Source organism: Ornithodoros turicata, chromosome 4, assembly GCF_037126465.1.
Source record: "Ornithodoros turicata isolate Travis chromosome 4, ASM3712646v1, whole genome shotgun sequence".
Classification (NCBI taxonomy): Eukaryota; Metazoa; Arthropoda; class Arachnida; order Ixodida; family Argasidae; genus Ornithodoros; species Ornithodoros turicata.
Genome location: NC_088204.1, coordinates 56,519,916 through 56,538,079, shown reverse-complemented (window position 1 = coordinate 56,538,079; position 18,164 = coordinate 56,519,916). Strand labels below are relative to the sequence as shown.

Here is an 18,164-nt window from a genome sequence, read left to right as displayed (position 1 = left end):
TTTGTTATGTTATACGACATAGGAACTGGCAAAAAACCTATTTATATACGTATTATTGCAAATAGAGATGTTACAATTTGTACTTTTTTACGCTGCAGCACCGCAGCTATCACTACTAGGTACTAGCTACGCGGAGGAGTAACGAATTCGCTGGATAGCGCCGAGCATTAGCAGCATTGTCGATCCTTGATTGATCAAGCAGTGCGAGTAGTGCGAGGAACGTGTGTGTGTATGTGTGGCATTTTACACGGACTTGTTTCACCAAGTGCATTAAAAGAGCAACATGGGAATACTGGAGAAAATAAGCGAGATCGAGAAGGAGATTTCGAGGACACAAAAGAATAAGGGTGGGTACATGTCCGTTCCTTCTGAGTGCCTCTGTGTACCGCACACATGTTGTGGTTGAAACCCTGTTGCACCATATTAAGCATGTCAGTGGGAAGTTTCAACGTATGCATTTTGACTGAACCACTTCAGCTACTGAATACCACCTTGGGGTTCTGAAAGCAAAACTTGCGAAGTACAGGTCGCAACTTCTGGAACCACAAGGCAAGTCCAAGGATAAGGTACGTGACACCAACAGATCTGTGAATTTGTGTTGCTAATACGCCGACTTTCAGGGTGAAGGATTCGATGTTATGAAATCTGGCGATGCCCGGGTGGCACTCATTGGGTTCCCTTCCGTCGGCAAGGTACGCTTTACGAGTTACTGTGGCAAGTTACAGGATTGTGTCGCACCCTTCACAGTCAACGCTCCTCAACATCCTGACGGATACGCACAGCGAATCAGCAGCATACGAGTTTACTACTCTCACGTGCATACCAGGCGTTATACAGGTACGTTCAGTTCTGTTAGTATAAAATTTGTAGCCGTGATGATAGACGATAAGCACATGAACCAATAAAACATTCAATTACGAGCTTTTGTCAGCTGAAAAAATCCCCTTTATGGTCTGGATAAAAATTACAAGCAAAGACTAAGGAGTTCAATGCACTGTCGTCCCACACAATTCCCTCCCTTCTTTGTGGCATCATAAATGGACTGATTCACTTTGCGTCGAAGTCACTTCTGACATTTCCAAATTTATGAGACCTCATAATGTGAGACCCATGACCTTCTAAATTATAGTAACGCCTTCCCAGCACTGCATTTGGAGGCTCACGCTGGCACTACTCATTGGTTCGGTTATTGCTTCCTCAATTTCTAGAGTACTTTGTACTTTAGCGTGCCTTAGTATTTTTGTACAAGCAGTGGATGTCTCATGAGAGATGCTTCTTTCTAAAGTTGATTATCATCATCAGTCGACGTGTTTTCATAGGAGCTCTTGCTGCCGTCTGCTACGGTAGTCGTACATCTGCTTCTGCGCATTCAAAATTCAAATTTCCATTGTCAAATCATGATGTACACCTCGCGGGCCAATGAGTAGCACCCCTACCAGATCATGCGGATGGGCTTCTCATAGGGGTTGCCGGTTATGACCTGGTCGCTGTAATCTAGTAGGTAGTGGTCGGACCTGGTTTTATTTATTTTTGAACAAGGTGCACAAGGAATGTAAGGTACATACCTCCAATACCAATACATGTGCGGAAGATGTATTTCTGGATATAAAACGTTGTCGCAGTACTTTTAATTTATATTATCCGATATTGTGCACGTTACATACATTGAAGCAATTTATGATGAAACAAGCTGCACGAAATACATGAAAATACACATCAAAGCTCAGTACATTGACAAGGCTTTGAATAGTGCGTGCATGAAACATTTTATGGAAAAACATTCTGCACAACCTTTTAAATAGGTGGTTACATGTAAAGTACTCCTAATTATTTAATTACGTTTCAAGTACACAGATTTGCTGCAGATTTTCTTTGCTTTTGTTGTGCCTTGCTTTTGCATGTTCTTTGAGGCTTCATCATTGTTCCCTAAGTAAAGAAGGTCTAATGATTCCTGGTTTACTCAACTTATTTCCAGATTTCTCATGATCAGAGTCATCCATCACAAGTCGTACCTACGTTGAAACATATTCGTCTGTACATGCCACATACATCCGTTGTGCTTTTTTTAAGCGAGTGGTTGACAGACGACAGTGCAGCGTGTGCTGGTTGGTGCAGTTTCCTTTGGGAAAGGAGCGAAAAGGTGCAGACGAACAAGATCCACAAGACTTCTACTGTTAACAATTGTTGTTCGTCCGTATGTTTTCAGTCCTTTACCAAATGAATATGACTTGCAGTCCAAGCAAGCATAACCACTGCCACATGCACTGTTTTCCGCCTTTTCTTCCACTGGATGATTCTGTGAAGATGTAGCTCGTATAAATACATGGTATATGTACTGAATGTAATAGCAGTTACCTCATGATGCAGCACCTCAGAAAGCTCATACCTAAGATGTTTTATTGGTTGAGGTGTTTCTTCATCACCTTTTTGAGTTTTACTTTTTGTTCTTTGACTGTCATGTAAGGCAGTCTACTTCCATTATATTGGCATGCTGTACTTGCTGCTTCTCCCCCCACTCTCCAGTACAAAGGTGCAAACATTCAGCTGCTGGACTTGCCTGGTATCATTGAAGGAGCTTCCCAGGGTGAGTGTGCCAGAGGGTAGATTGGATTCTCAACAAAATAGCCACCGCAATTTTCTGTGTATAACACGCACCCGTTGATTTTTGCCCTAGAGGAAAATGTTTCGGTGTGTGACACGAACCTTACAGATTGCTTGTGTCGCATGCAGCATTAGTGTTAGACACTTACAAAGTCAATAACCGAAGCAGAAAACACGCCATGCACACTTTGGCATTGCCTCCAGCAGTGGTCCGCACGATTGGCAGCAATACACCAAGTACACTTATGTACAATGACACTCTGTCATTCATGATCTACACCACGTTATATCTAGAGCCTGAAGTTTTAGGGTTTAACCTGATTCTTCCCTGAATTTACACCCCGAATTGAACGTTGCCTCTTTAGGGTGAAACCCGATGTTTACCTGGCAAATTGCCCTCACTGAGACGTCTGTAGGAATGCAGACTAACTTGTTTGGCAGCAAACGCAGTCACATCACCATTTGTACCAGACCAGTTCAGTTAGTTTGAGTAACTGAGCCCGATTTCTCCTCAAATTTAGCGTACTGGAAGTTTCTCCACCCGAATTTGCATGAATTTAGAGCACATGTTTATTTACCCAATTTTTACTCCCCGAATTTAGAAAAAAATATTTCCCGAAAACTTCGGGCTCTAGTTATATCGGGCGCACACTTACAGGTGTAAAATCTATCAATCAGAATTCAGGGATTAAGGTCAGTTGCATGCCCTCGCAGGAACAGTGGTGCTATCACCCTGCGTGTTATACAAGGTCACTGGCAGTCCAGTGCGGAAATGTATCGTGTATAGCACGCATTTGTAAATAGCACGCACGACCTATTTCTTCAACTTCTTTTGTGTGTGCATGTTACAACCCAAAAATTATGGTGCAACATGAAACATGTTTGTAAAGGCTTATCCTCTACAGAAGCAGGCGAGTTAACTGTGATCTGTTATTCTGGGCAGGGTTACCAGATTTGGCGCAGAAATTTAGGCAATGACTGCATGGCTATTTCCTGGCTACTTTGCATGTACTTCTTAGCACCATATTCGAGATTCCTGTGTGCCTAAATTGCCATCAGTACACTACAACAGCTTGTCTCTGCACATCAGAGGGGGTAATTTCCTCGGGAGACCGTGTGGCAAAGAGTCTGTCCACTCACTTTGGAGCAGTAACGGTGTACTCTGCTTAGCTTAACAGAAAAGAACGTGTGCCTAACCTTGAGCTGCTACCCCCTCGTTTGGTAGAGAGACCAATGAGATTGCTCCATGTATAACAGGGGAGAAGGGGAACTGGGGAGCTGCACAGACAGCTGACCTACTTGCACAGCGTATCCGTTTCATCGTGGCACCACGTCTAGTGCCGAAGTGCATTCATTTCCCTCTCCCTCAATGACCGGCCACCCCTCTCATTTCACATGAAGTCCTCTGGACTGATAGCTCTCGCGCCGGGAGTTCAATGCTCGTTCTAGAAACAGGGGCAACACCTACTTGCCTCATAATGTCGAGTCACAAACTCCCGATTAGTTTAAACCTTTTTTGGTTGTAAACTTCTTAACTTTTTTAACTTTTCTGTCTTCGTCCCTGTGCTGCAGTTAATCACCATGAATATGTACCAAATCCCCTTTGGCAGCCCTCTTGTTCAATATCACAAGTTTTATTCTGGATTTTACAGTAGCCGCTAGGTTAGTCCCGTTTCATTGTTTCGTCATTTTTTGTCCCGTTTCCTGTGGAAGCTAAAGTATATTGGCATACTTACGACCCTGATATGTCACTCCTTCTGAACATGTTGCGTAGTACTTGGGAAAACTCTACCTCCAAGATGTAGCCACTCATTAATCACCGTGTGTCGCATTGGAGCCCAAAATAGCAGTTCCGCATCTGTGGTAAAATCACCTTAGTGGAGTTCCAGTAGAGCTACAGATACGAATTGGCTATGTGCGAGGGAAACTGGTTACGTTAGGCTTCAGGACTACAACCTGGTATCCCTGCTTCTAGATAACAAAATTATTTTCTGTAATCTCAGTATTTGTAGCACAGGCTGGCCGAAGCTAAAATAAGAAAGGAGAAAAAAAATACACGCAGGATCTCACCATTTTGTGGTGAATGTGACCACTTCTGAGAATGCATACAAGGAGCTCACATTTCTTATCTTGATTCCCCCACAGTCAGAATCTTTTGAGCATGGAGGGATTCTATACGTGGACGTTCAAAATGGGGACTCTATAAATGGACCCGTGTGTTGTCAGGTTTTATGTTCCAGATTTCCAAATTGTAGGGAGGAGGTAAAATTTGGCATTATGCTTAAAGCTGTAAAACAGTAAAATCTGGTGATATCCTGCGAGAGTGCATATCTTCAGGAGGAGAAAAACAACACATGCTGTGGTAAGTTACAGTGCAGAGTGCGAATATATTTAGTGTTCAACCATGACTGTGTAAGTGACTGAGATCCTGCTTTCGAGGGTTCCGTTGTCGGGTTTTCCCGGATTGTACACAACGTGACGGTTACGCAAATTGGGGGGGTAAAAACGGGTTTTACCCTAAAATGCGAGACTACGTTTGTAAATGGTCCGATAAAGCAGTTTCAGAATCACGCAGCAGCCATTGCCAAACAACTATATTCTAAACCACTTCATTAGGCAAGGGTCGAGGACGACAAGTTATTGCCGTGGCCCGAACTGCAGACTTGGTGGTCATGATGCTGGATGCAACCAAAGGAGAAGTACACAGGTAAATGCAAGCACTGTGAGATGCAGGCAAAAAAGGCTGTCCTTTCTCCATTGCAGGGGCCTGCTAGAAAAAGAACTGGAAACGGTGGGAATCAGGCTGAACAAGCGACCACCCAACATTTACTTCAAGGTAAGCAAGAGATGAGGAACGAAGGGCATCTCACAGAACAGCTAACTTTGTGCAGGAAAAGAAGGCTGGCGGACTGTCTTTTAATTCCACCTGTAACCTGACAAAATGTGACGAGAAAGTTGTGCAAATGATACTCCACGAATACAGTGAGTACTTTAGAACAAGGTGTGCCAATTGCTACCATGTGTCAACTACAGTGTCAGTTACACAGTACATGGTCGATGCGGTAGTCGTCCCCTTCGAGTCCCCACGTTGCTGTAACAATGAAATGTTTGTAAACTTGCACCTCTTGCAAGGGGCAGATTCTCAAGGCATTGTGAGGTATTGGCAAGGGGTTGTGAGTGACACTTTGATATGTGTAATTCGTTACAGCGTACACGCATTATACTGCACAACATAGTATCGAGGGGGAAAAAGGAATTATTTTTCTACGTGTCATAGTTGGTGAGATATAATCCCAGTAAGAAACTTGGGCATCAAGCTCCGACTTCAGAGGAGCAAGAGCCTCATCGTTGCTATTGGTTCTCGTAAGCACATGACCCCTTCTGTGGCTGTTTCGCTAGCGGAGATGGTTGCAGTGATGTGACAGCCGGAAGAGTTACATTACCTTTTACCTCTTTTTTCGAAGGGACTTTTGTTGATGCATGTAGTCTTTTTCTTGCGACATACTGGACAAAAGTTAAACTTCCTTCTCCCAAACAATGCAGAAATGTTCAATGCCGAAGTCCTCTTCAGAGAAGACTGCACCCCCGACGACCTGATTGATGTCATCCTACGAAACAGAGTCTACTTGCCCTGCGTGTACGTCTACAACAAGATCGACCAGGTGTCCATCCAGGAGGTCGACCGACTGGCACGTGAGCCACACAGCATCGTCGTCAGGTGTGGCATAGTGACCCTTTTGACTTGTGGCACGTTGAGACAATATTCTATTCCAGCTGTAACATGAAGCTGAACCTAGACTACTTCTTGGATAGAGTCTGGGACTATCTAGCCCTCATTAGAGTCTACACTAAGAAACGAGGCTGTAAGTATTGCCATCCCTGGGGGGGGATCCCTCTTATTTTGTTTTGTCATTCGCAAATTGTGGGGACAACTTTCCTCGGCTGTTGCAGGCCCTCCCGATTTTGAAGAAGGCCTCATTCTTCGAAGGAATGCTACCATCGAACATGTGGTAAGTATAGAGACCGGTAGATAAATGGGAACCAGTTGGCTTTCATTTCATAGTTGCATGCACAAACACATAAATACAGTAGGATCTCGATGATACGAATCTCACGGGGTAGTGGAAAAAATTTGTATAATCCGAAAATCGTATGAAAATAATTAAACCAAAATAAAAGTTGAGGCAAGAAAATTGACAGTGACTGTTCATTTTCCATTACTCTCAGTAAAAAAGGTCGCCATTTTCCTAAGCCAGTGCGATGTCACTCAGCATCGCGGCTTACTGTTGCAAGGGGGGTAAAAAGGTTCCGGGCCGTGTACAGTCAAGCCTCGATTTATGAACCTTCGATTTATGAATTCCCTCGTTATATGAACACGAGCACGGGGAACCAAACTTTTTCCATTCATTTTTCCCTCGTTTTATGAACCTCGATATTCGAATAATGAACGGAATTTCTGGGAACCAACTAGGAGTTGCCCAGCGTTTTTGCCCTTAATTTATGAACGGATCGTTCCGAGGTCAACAGAAACCTTCAAAGGGATAATTCCGTGGTCTTATGAATGACGTCTGAACAGACAAAACGTTTTCCAGGTATTGTACCCTTGGTTATTTACCCCTCGAAATCCGAACAACAAACGGGTTTTCCGGGGTCGTACAAGGTGCGACCAAGTGTTCCTGACCTCAGTTGATGAATAAGGTGGTCGCTGTCACCCGGAGATTAATAAACGGAGGTTAAAAATCCCGGAGGAAATCCGAGACCAGTCCAGTGCGAATGTGGTGACATCTCTTATTTCCAAGATTGACACAGCGGAAGGCATGGTCCAAAGCAAAATTAAACAATTTAGTACTGCATAGTAAACAGAGTGTGAATGCGCTAACGTCTGTTCTTTGTGAGATTGATACAGCAGAAGGCATGGTCCAAAGCAAAATTACACAATATATGTCATTATAAGCACAATCCCAACTCGAAAATACTGTTGCATTTGCTCGATAGTACTCAGTTAACTGAATTTTCGATTTATGAATCCTTCGATTTATGAACGATTTTTTGGGGAACCGAGGGTGTTCATAAATCGAGGGTTGACTGTAATCCCTTTGATCTTAACTCCACCACCAAAGGGAGTCATTGCTTGCATTGTGCAACATGATGTAAGGGAGTTCGTGGGGAGGATCCCCTCCCTTTTTTGAAAGAAGGAGCAGCATGACTCACACGCTCTTGCGTCACGGGAGAACGACCTCGGCTCGTTCGTACCATCCGTAGAGGCAAGATAACACGTTCGTATCATCCGAACTGTAATACATGGGAAGAATAGGCATTCCGGCCGGGACCGGAAAAAAATTCGTATCATCCGTGATCGTATCGAGATTCTACTGTAATAACCATCACAGCGAGATAAATTTGTTGTCGCCATGTGCAGTTCATTTACCATATTTACTCGCATATTGGACGCACCCCCAACTTGAGCACCGAAATGCTGGTACCTTTTTTGTCCCCCACATATTAAACGCCCCTAACTTTAGTAGCATGGCCGGATCGTCTCACGCAGCGGCAGCCAGCGTATCGCGCAGCCAACAAGAAAAAGCGCCCGGCGCCAGAGTGATCAACAGTGAAGGCAATGAACGTAGAGGAGTACTATTTCATTCACGCTTGATGGAACGGAAGACAATTTCGTGTGGAAGAATCGCAATGTTCTATTCTGGGGAGATTGTCGCGGATATCTCAGAATAAATACTGCGTGTTTTTTCTATAGTCCGCATTCTATTGCTGCGTTGCATCACCTAGCACTTTCTAGATTCCTAAAACTTTGTACTCGGCAGGCACTTTTGTTGTTTTCCAGTACGCTGGCCTTCATTTCTGCAATTCTTACACATTATTCTGTCTGTGTTGCACTATGAACTTTGCTCAGCCTGGTATTTGCACAGTTTCTGCCAGAATTCCAGCCAAAGTGCTTGCTAGCTTGTTAGAAGGCATGCTCAAAGATAGACCATGCTAAGAGTCCCCTAGCTTTCAGTGAATCCGCAAAATTTCGCAGAACCTGTTTCCCCCAGAATATTTGATATCTTACAGAAGTATATAAGGATTTCAGTCTATCTGCATAATTTTCGTGGGGTTAAACCCCCCAATCAGTCGCGACTGCTATGCCAGACACTTCCGATAATACTGGCACTTTGACCGAAAGTGCCACAACCAAAGGAAATTTAGCGACAGCAATGCCTGGAGAGAGATTGACAGAGTTGAGTCCAATTTTCTTTGCGCACTAAAAAGTTACGAAAGGCTGGAAAACCGTGCTGGATGAGTTGGTACGCTGCTCTTTTATTTTAATTTTTTTTCCTCTTGCCCGCGGAATCCCGCTGATTTGTAAATCCCACTTCGCAGAAAAATAACAGACAATGTGAGAGATGATAGTCCTAAAAACTATATTCGGCTGTTAAGAATCCCCTGCTTCCTTTGCAGTGTCACGTGATTCACAGAGGAATTGTGCACGTCTTTAAGTATGCCCTTGTTTGGGTAAGTATCAAAGGAAGGAAGGAAACAACAATGATTACAGTGGTCTTTTTGACTTGTAGGGTACCAGTACCAAGTACAGTCCACAGAGGGTAGGACTATCTCATGTAGTCCACCACGAGGATGTTGTGCAGATAGTGAAGAAGTGATGGAAGTTCATGGGACGTTTATTAGCAACAGCCTTACAATTGAAGAGTGGACACGGTGCGGTACAGCTGCCACATGAAAGAGGAAGAAAAAACCCCGTCAGTTGGGACTGTATAAAGATGATGCCTTTCTAAGCTTACCTCTTGGAATTTGTGGAACTGTCGAATATAGAAGTCCCCGTAACGTCTCGCCACTTTGGTGTCCGCTATGTGGATCATGTTCTGTTTTTGCACAAAAAAAGAATGCAAGACTCCTAAATCGACATTGCATTGTGTCATTTTGCAATGTTGTTTCCAAAATCGAAAAGAAACATTGAGCTCAAATTTTGCAATAAAGACTGTGTGCAACTGAACGGTCTGGGTCATCATCAACTTGTATTCAGAATATGGTCACACAGGCATAGGGTAAATTGATGGTGCGAGCAGCATGGGACCAAAACCATGGGGGAACAGAGCTGTGAAAGGCTGCTCCATAATTTTGTTTTTCCCTTTAGGATGTGACAGGTTGCACAATTGAACCTCTGTATGCAATAAGGGGATAAGTCAAAAAATGCCAAACCGAGAAAAGGGGCCTGATCTGATTGTCTGTCCCATTGAGACACATGCATTTCCCGTTTTTCACCATGCTGTAGCGGGCCAACAAATCACAATAAGGTCCTAAATTTTCATTGGCAGGTGCATACTGGTATGCAGCAAAAATAGTAAAAGGGGGATAAATCGACTTATCCCCTTATTTCATACAGCGGATCAATTATTGTAGAGGTTTCTGGTCTTAGCACCCTCTAGGAGCCTCTCCCACTTCATCTACAGGTTTTCCCGTCGTATCTAATCCTTATACTGTGGAATTTAATCGTCATGCCGCCACTTTGAATCCTTATACCATGGGATTTAACCCTTCTGTTACATTTAATCCTCGTGCTACCAGTTTTAATCCTTATGCCGTGGAATTTAATCCTAAATTCTCTGGTTATTTTTTCATTACTCTTTTCACTACAATGCGACAGTGTGGGACTACCTGTATGATTTATGACCTGTTTTGACTATTTCCTCATTTACAGCTATACACCGACTTTTTTGTGGCTATCACTGCTCAATGCAGTACTATGGGATGCTGTGGGACTACCTGCATGATTTATGACCTGTTATGACTATATCCTTGTTTACAGCTATAAATTGACTTTATCACTATGCCTACTCTATGCACTACAATGGTATAGTATGGGACTACCTGCATGGTTTATGACCTGTTATGACTTTCCTTGTTCATGGCTATAAATTACCTTTTTTGTGACTATGCCTCCTCCATGCACTACTATGGGACTACCTGCAATGTTCATGACCACTTATGACTATTTCCTCGTTTGCAGCTATAAATTGACTTTTTGTGACTATCACTGGTAAATGTACTACTATGCAATACATACTATGGGGCTACCTGCATGATCTATAACTTATGATTATTTCCTTGTTTATGGCTATAGTTTGACTTTTTATAACTAGGCCTACTCAATGCACTACAATGGGGTAGTATGGGACTACCTGCATCATGCAGGGTGCGTCACGAAACGTGTCATTTGGGGTTAATAAGAAAACGGTAGAACGGGAAAATATGCGGTCAACGGCTCCCGTACCGCAATAAACTTTCGAATTTTGTCGGATAAACTTTTGTCGAATTTCAATTGCAATAAATTGAAATTTCTGAATTGAGCTCTGAAATTTGCCTAGACAACATAACGTTTTTTTTACAGAATCAGGAAGCCTGTGGCGAACTTAGTCCAACACACCGGAATATCTAATGCGATGATATATCTAATGCGAGAGCGAGTGCAAAAAAATATTTTGAAAATCTGCTTTTTCTGACACATGTAGTATTTCAACAGAGCACGAAATCAGCTGCAAAGATGCAGCAAGAGGAGATCATGCCCCAGCCCAGATGATAGACAGAACAGTGCAAAAAACATGAGGAAAGGGAAAGGCAGAGACATCGCGATAATAATCTGAGGCTACATGGATTCCCATTGGTACTGGGCAGGGGCAGGTCCTCCTCTCATCGCATCTTTGCTGCCGATTTCGTGCGCCGTTGAAATATGCACGTCAGAAAAAGCAGATTTTCACAATTTATTTGCACTTGCTGTATCAATAGATATTTTGGCTTCCGGTTTATTCGTCTAAGTTCGCCACGGGCTTCCTGATTCTGTAAAAAAAAAACATTATGTTGACTAGGCAAATGTCAGAGTTCAATTCAGAAATTTCAATTTATTGCAATTGGAATTTGACAAAAGTATTTTTGAAGATGGCAAACTTAATTGCTGCACGGGAGCCGTTGACCGCATATTTTTCTGTTATACTGTTTTCTTACAAGTCGTAATTATAAAAAGTTCATTTGAAGCTGCAAACATGAAGCAGTCATAACATGTCATAAATCGTGCAGGTAGTCTCATACTATCCCGGCCGAATCTAGCCCATCAACGCTCTGCGCTCAAAGCTCTTTTCACCTTGCTGGACACAATCTGACTTCGATCCTTATTGTGAAGGGGCTCATTATTTCATTCCGCATATCACCACCAGCAATGGGGTAGAGTATCGCCTCTGGCGATGAAACTCTCTATTCATCATCTTAAAATAAAGTTTTTGTTGTCTCCCATTGTAGTGCACAGAGTAGTCGTCATGAAAAGACCATTTGTAGCTGTAAACCAGGGAACTGTCACAACAGGTCATAGATTACTGTAAACGTATTTTTATTCGCGATGTTTTAATTTTTGCGAATTTTGTGACCGCTTCAAAATCATGAAAAACTGTACTCGCAAACAAAGCTTGACGTTTATCCAGCGAAAGGAAACAGCCTTGGAATCGCGAAATGAAGTACTCACAAATAATTTTGCTCAAATGACACGTTTCGTGCCGCACCCTGTATATGACATGTCATGAGCATTTCCTTGTTTACGCCTATAAGTGGACTTTTTATGACTGACTACTACATGCACTACTATGGGATAGTATGGAACTACCTGGAAAGTAATTGCTCTGAAGCTGGAACATACAAACAGACCAACACAACACAAGCTTCAAGTTGCCTGGGAACAAGAACAATTGAAATATGACATTCATCGAAAAAGCTCCCTTTTTTTCACGCCTCTTTCCAAATGTAAGTTGATTAGCAATGACAGGCACATCACAGTATCACATCCTGGTCATCAGTTCTTCGTAATGCCCTTCATGTTCCCCTACACTTTATCGCTTCATTGACCTCTTTGCGCGTCACAGGCCTTCTACGTTAAAATGAATGGGGCCCCGATCTTGAATTCTCACATAGCAGGCGCTATCGTGAAGGCAGCCTTATACTATCCTCCCATGGTGTAAGGAGTAGTCATAATTATCAGAAGTCCATTTGTAGCTGTAAACCACGAAATTGTCATAACAGGTAATAAATCAGGCAGTCTTATATTTTCCCACTGGAGTGCAAGAAGTACTGTCGTAATTATAAAAAGTTCATTTGAAGCTGCAAACATGAAGCAGTCATAACATGTCATAAATCGTGCAGGTAGTCTCATACTATCCCGGCCGAATCTAGCCCATCAACGCTCTGCGCTCAAAGCTCTTTTCACCTTGCTGGACACAATCTGACTTCGATCCTTATTGTGAAGGGGCTCATTATTTCATTCCCCATATCACCACCAGCAATGTGGTAGAGTATCGCCTCTGGCGATGAAACTCTCTATTCATCATCTTAAAATAAAGTTTTTGTTGTCTCCCATTGTAGTGCACAGAGTAGTCGTCATGAAAAGACCATTTGTAGCTGTAAACCAGGGAACTGTCACAACAGGTCATAGATTACTGTAAACGTATTTTTATTCGCGATGTTTTAATTTTTGCGAATTTTGTGACCGCTTCAAAATCATGAAAAACTGTACTCGCAAACAAAGCTTGACGTTTATCCAGCAAAAGGAAACAGCCTTGGAATCGCGAAATGAAGTACTCACAAATAATTTTGCAAGTGACTGAATGCCATGCGCGATTCACGAAAGTTAATACATCGTGTATAAAAATATGTTTACAGTATGTAGCTAGTCTTATAAAACCCCATTGTTGTGCAAAGAATAGTCGTATTCATCAAAATCAATTTGTAGTTACAAACCAGGAAATAGTCATAACAGGTCATAAACCATCCAGGAATCTTAAATTATCACATGGTAGTTCAAATAGTACTCATAGTCATAACAGATCATAGATCATGTAGGTAGTCCCACACCATTGTAGTGCATAGAGCAGTAATAGTCACAAAAAGTCCATTTATAGCTGGAAACGAGGAAATAGCCATAACTGGTAATAAACATTGCAGGTAGTCCCATACCATACCATAGAGTGCATAGAGGAGGTATAGTCATAAAAAGTCAATTTATAGCCATAAACAAGGAAATAGTCATAACAGATCATAAAACATCATGCAGGTAGTCCTATACTATCCCATTGTAGTGCATAGAGCAGTCATAGTCATAAAAAGTCAATTTATAGCCCTAAACAAGGAAATAGTCATATCAGGTCATAAATCGTGCAGGTAGTCCCATACTATCACATAGTAGTGCAGCGAGCAGTGATAGTCCAAAAAGTCAATTTATGCCTGTGAACGAGGAAATAGTCAAAACAGGTCACAAATCATGCATGTAGCCCCATACCATCCCATAGTAGTAGCAGTCAAAAAGTCAAATTATAGCTGTAAACGAGAAAACAGTCAAAACAGGTCATAAATTATGCAGGTAGTCCCATACTATCACATAGTATGCATTGAGCAGTGATCATCACAAAAAAGTTAATTATGGCCTTATACGAGGAAATAGTCAAAACAGGTCATAAATCATGCTGGTATGTAGTCCCATCCCATCCCATAGTAGTGCATAGAGTAGGCAGTCACAAAAAAAGCCAATTTATAGCCATAAACAATGAAATAGTCAAAACAGGTCATAAATCACGCAGGCAGTCCTACACTATCACATTGTAGTGAAAAGAGTAATGAAAAGATAACCCAAGAATTGGGGATTAAATTCCACGGCATAAGGATTAAAACTGGTAGTATGAGGATTAAATGTAACAGAAGGATTAAATCCCATGGTATAAGGATTAAAAGTGGTGGCATGAGGATTAAATACGATGGGAAAACCTCTAGTATCCCATAAGAGGAGTAATGAGGTCCGCATCACTCCGTGAAGCAGCAAGACCCGATGGGAGTGCGGCCATGGCGGATGAACTTTCAGTATGAAATTCGTGGGATATTGAGCAATCCAAAATGCCATTTCACTGCTCCCTCCAGGCTATCGCAGTTATGACATACCCTCAGTGTTTCAATTTCTGTGTATGTAAGGGGGAAGTTGCACTTAACCTGAATGTGGAAGAAAATAAACCGTTTGGTTGGGACAAGCAAGTAAGATTGAAGACAAAACATCACTGTCTTCTTGATGGCTTTAACGTCGCGCTTGAAACACGGTGATCATTTTGTGAGCCAATAACGAGCATTGTTCTGACAGCTAAAATTTAGCAGGCTGCGGTGTCAGTCATAGTAAATACCAGGCATGTTCAGGGCACCTTCAGGGCACCTTCAGGGCAGAATACGGCCTCACCCCATCAATGAAGAAGTCTACTTCGGAGCCAGACTGGAACTCTCCATCAAGGCTGCTGGAACCCTTGGTCCACACCACATTCTTCATCTTGTGCTGTTGATATTAACGAGAACCATTGTATTTAAAAAAACCAGAGGTACTTAATGGAGTGACCCTCACCTTAAAACTCATGAGGTGGCTGTAGAAGCTTTCTGCCTTGTCCTGATGAAAATGAGATGTTACCAAAACTGCTGTTAGGACATTAACCCACAACTGCAGTAGCTTCTACTCTTTCATGCTCCTGCCTTGCTGAACTTCTCTGCATTCAGCATTTTTGAATACAGGTAATTTGCGTGAGCTTGTGTACAACTCTTCGTACGACTACCGTAAAAATCGTCAATTTTGCATCCCCATTTTTTTGCCTAGATATTCGCAACCACTACATTTCACGAATTCCGGATGCTACAATTTGTGTCTTGATTCGTTTGCATCGTGATAAGCCTGGGATAGTCCGCATGGCATTGGATAAAAGCAATTCAAATGCTTCCCACCAGCTGTGACAATAAAGTTTATGATTGTGGCATGGTTTTTTTAATAGTCAATTCTTGATCTTTTGCGTGCCCTTAAAATTCATAGCATAGGTATTCAATTTGCAAAAATTAGGGGCTAGCAAACATTAAGGGTATTACAGTAATTAGAAGCTTTTAGCTGCTCTACTTGTAGACATAAACAATGACAAGTACCGTTTAAGAGGTGACGATTGAATTTCATAGTTCTTAGGACATCAAGATTGCAACTCTCTGCTTCAAATGAACAACAATCACCGGAAACAGTGGAACAAGAATCACCACGAGGTTAAGGTGCTTGCTTGTCACAAGTTTCTATTTGGCTTATACAGATTGCAAAAAATTACCCGTGCTATGTACGTTCCCCACCCTAATCACACCACATGCTATTGGTTGTGTGCTGTTGTGACATTTTGTGATGCCACTCTTACATGATGCATTAATTTGACAAACACTATTGCGAGATACAGCGTCTTTTCTAGTATACAAAGTGGAATAGAAATGATGTGCAAAATGATGCTGCAAAAGACTACAAACAAAAGCCACATTGAAAATCCAAGCCTGTGCAGACGCTTCTGGAGGGTGCTTTACTAATGAGCCTAAAGATAAGAAATCCCCAGTCCTGCAGTGAGAGAAAGCAATCTAACCGCTTTGTCCAGGAAGTTGGCGAGCTTGGAGACTGGTAGAGTGGTGTACAACTTGAGGAAGCTGAAATGGTCAAGAAAAAAGTGTGAGTGCTGTGCTAGATACTGTGCAAGGGCATTTGTGGTTAAACCCAGTAAAACCTGTTTCCACACCCCCCAAATTTGCGTTGTCAACACTTAGCGTAAAAACCCTAAAGATGAACTTGCCAAAATGCAAATTCGGGCACAAATATGTGCACTGGAAAATGGTAACTACACAATGAGTACAGATACTCAGCAACTTGTGTTCATCTGACATGCCAGAAGTGCCCCTTCTCTCTCTTTCTTTTTCCACCCAAAAATCTGCTCTTTCACAAAATATTGTCCTATTTTATAGCTTCTAATGTAAAACCTTGTTGTACCTCTCCAACCACTCCACTTAGAAAAAACACAAAGCCATAAAACATAGGAGCCTAAGTATTAATGCATATAGGTTACCTCCTGATTGTGGGTATCATGATCTGTCCTTCTACTTCACGCAAGAACACATTCAGCTGCTGTTGCATTGGGCCCTGCAAACACATAAATGTTTAGTTTGCAATGCACACAGAGCCATGCCATTGAAAAAATATGCAGCAAAGAGGGGGCTTTAATGAACGACTGCAGTGAACGGTTCTTAAAATGCCACGAGAGAGTGAAGCAGTCTCAATTTTAACAGTTTCCACACAGTACACCTTTTGCCGTGCCTCTTCGAACGCTGCGAGACAAATTAGAGTGAAACGTGAATCTACACACACAAAATATTCTACCAATGCTACGTGTATTTCAAAAAGTTCCGAAGGTTGAAACCAGTTACTTTCAGGGCTTTTAGCATCGCATAAAAATGCAGGGAGCCGCATCTCATTTTTGTTGACTGAAACAAGAAAACCAGCACAGGAAACTTTCAGGATCGCCCTACTAGTACTCCTGTCAGACGACAAACCCAAAGGCCTTTTTGGGAATTGGCCTTTCTGAAAAATCACCACTGACAACAGTTTCATACGGCAGCATAACGGCTTTTTTTAAAAATTGCTCTTTACACTCAACTAAGCTTTCCCAATGGCCTTTACAATACAAAACGGAGCACTCTCGACAACAGCGTCCAATAACATCGCTTCAGACAATTCTCGAGTGAAAGATAAAACGTCAAAATTTGACAAAGAGAGTCCAGATTATAACCATGTTGGTAGGCTTTTGGTAAGATGACAACTTTAGTAAAGGGGTACAGAATGAAGCAGAAACGAACTAGATGGTGCAAGGAGCAGGAAACAAGAGGTTCCTTTACAGCTCGTGTGACAGGTGCTACTCCAAAAAGGCCACTTAAAAATCGAAAAGGCCTTTTAATGCGTGGGCATTAGAAGCGCCGTTTCAAGGAAAAGTGTCGGTGTCGATCCGTGTTCAAAACGTGGAGAGGGAAGTACATCGCATGAGAAACGAGGAGGGCAGTGGAGAGTTGAGAGTAAGGGAAAGTAAGTCACAGAGCAGAAGCTCCGTGCCGCGGCGGGTGACGTCAAGGAGAGGAGCACATTTGCAGAAGCGGTCTTGGCTTCGCACCAGATACGTGGGTGAGTCTTAACTTGCGGGTGTGCAAGGCATGTATGGGCTGAATTCAAGAGCACAATGGAGTATGAACCGAGTACAAGTGCCGGGCCAAGTAGGCGCCAAAAGAAGATGGATTCTGAGCGAAGGCAATGAGCTGCCAAAACCGAGGAACAACGCAAGCAACGTCAGGCAGCGGATGCCGCTGCTCGGCGCCGAAAGCGGGCGAATGAGACTGAGGAAGAGAGAAAGCAGCATTTCAAAGTACGCCGCCAATGTGGAAGAAGGCTTGCGCCGCTGATGTGGCTGTGTAGTTAGTAACATTTAGTGATAGTTAGGGGTGGATAGTGGTAGTGGGTGGGTCGGCTGAATGCTAACGCATTTCCGCTGCATTAATTACATTAATCGTCCTTCAATTTTTACTAGAGTGCGCGAGTATTCGAAATTTCGAATATGAAACAAATATCTGATGCTATTCGAATGCCATGCACAACCTATTTTCAGTATTCGAAATTTTCGAATATTTTTCGAATAGTACTGAAACGAGGTATC

The 18,164-nt window shown here is 42.5% G+C and overlaps 2 protein-coding genes across 2 annotated transcripts in view; one reads left to right on the top strand and one right to left on the bottom strand.

Annotated features, from left to right (window-relative positions):
- Positions 1–18: 18 nt before the first annotated feature.
- On the top strand, positions 19–9,607 carry LOC135391607 (developmentally-regulated GTP-binding protein 2-like). Its single transcript, XM_064621919.1, has 13 exons — positions 19–347; positions 478–566; positions 621–692; positions 748–837; positions 2,524–2,584; positions 5,218–5,308; positions 5,365–5,437; positions 5,493–5,583; positions 6,145–6,319; positions 6,376–6,464; positions 6,553–6,611; positions 9,058–9,111; positions 9,171–9,607. Exons 1-13 carry the CDS (start codon positions 284–286, stop codon positions 9,255–9,257), a joined length of 1,095 nt encoding a protein of 364 aa, XP_064477989.1. The 5' UTR covers positions 19–283; the 3' UTR covers positions 9,258–9,607.
- LOC135391604 (eukaryotic translation initiation factor 3 subunit L-like) overlaps positions 9,258–18,164 on the bottom strand; it is a 22,376-nt gene continuing 13,469 nt past the window's right edge. The window contains exons 12-17 of the mRNA XM_064621910.1: positions 16,533–16,606; positions 16,059–16,119; positions 15,026–15,067; positions 14,867–14,959; positions 9,396–9,476; positions 9,258–9,323 (exon numbers count right to left, since the gene is read on the bottom strand). Of these exons, the coding sequence (XP_064477980.1) occupies positions 9,291–9,323; positions 9,396–9,476; positions 14,867–14,959; positions 15,026–15,067; positions 16,059–16,119; positions 16,533–16,606 (384 nt within the window). The 3' untranslated portion in view covers positions 9,258–9,290. The remainder of the gene's footprint in view (positions 9,324–9,395; positions 9,477–14,866; positions 14,960–15,025; positions 15,068–16,058; positions 16,120–16,532; positions 16,607–18,164) is intronic.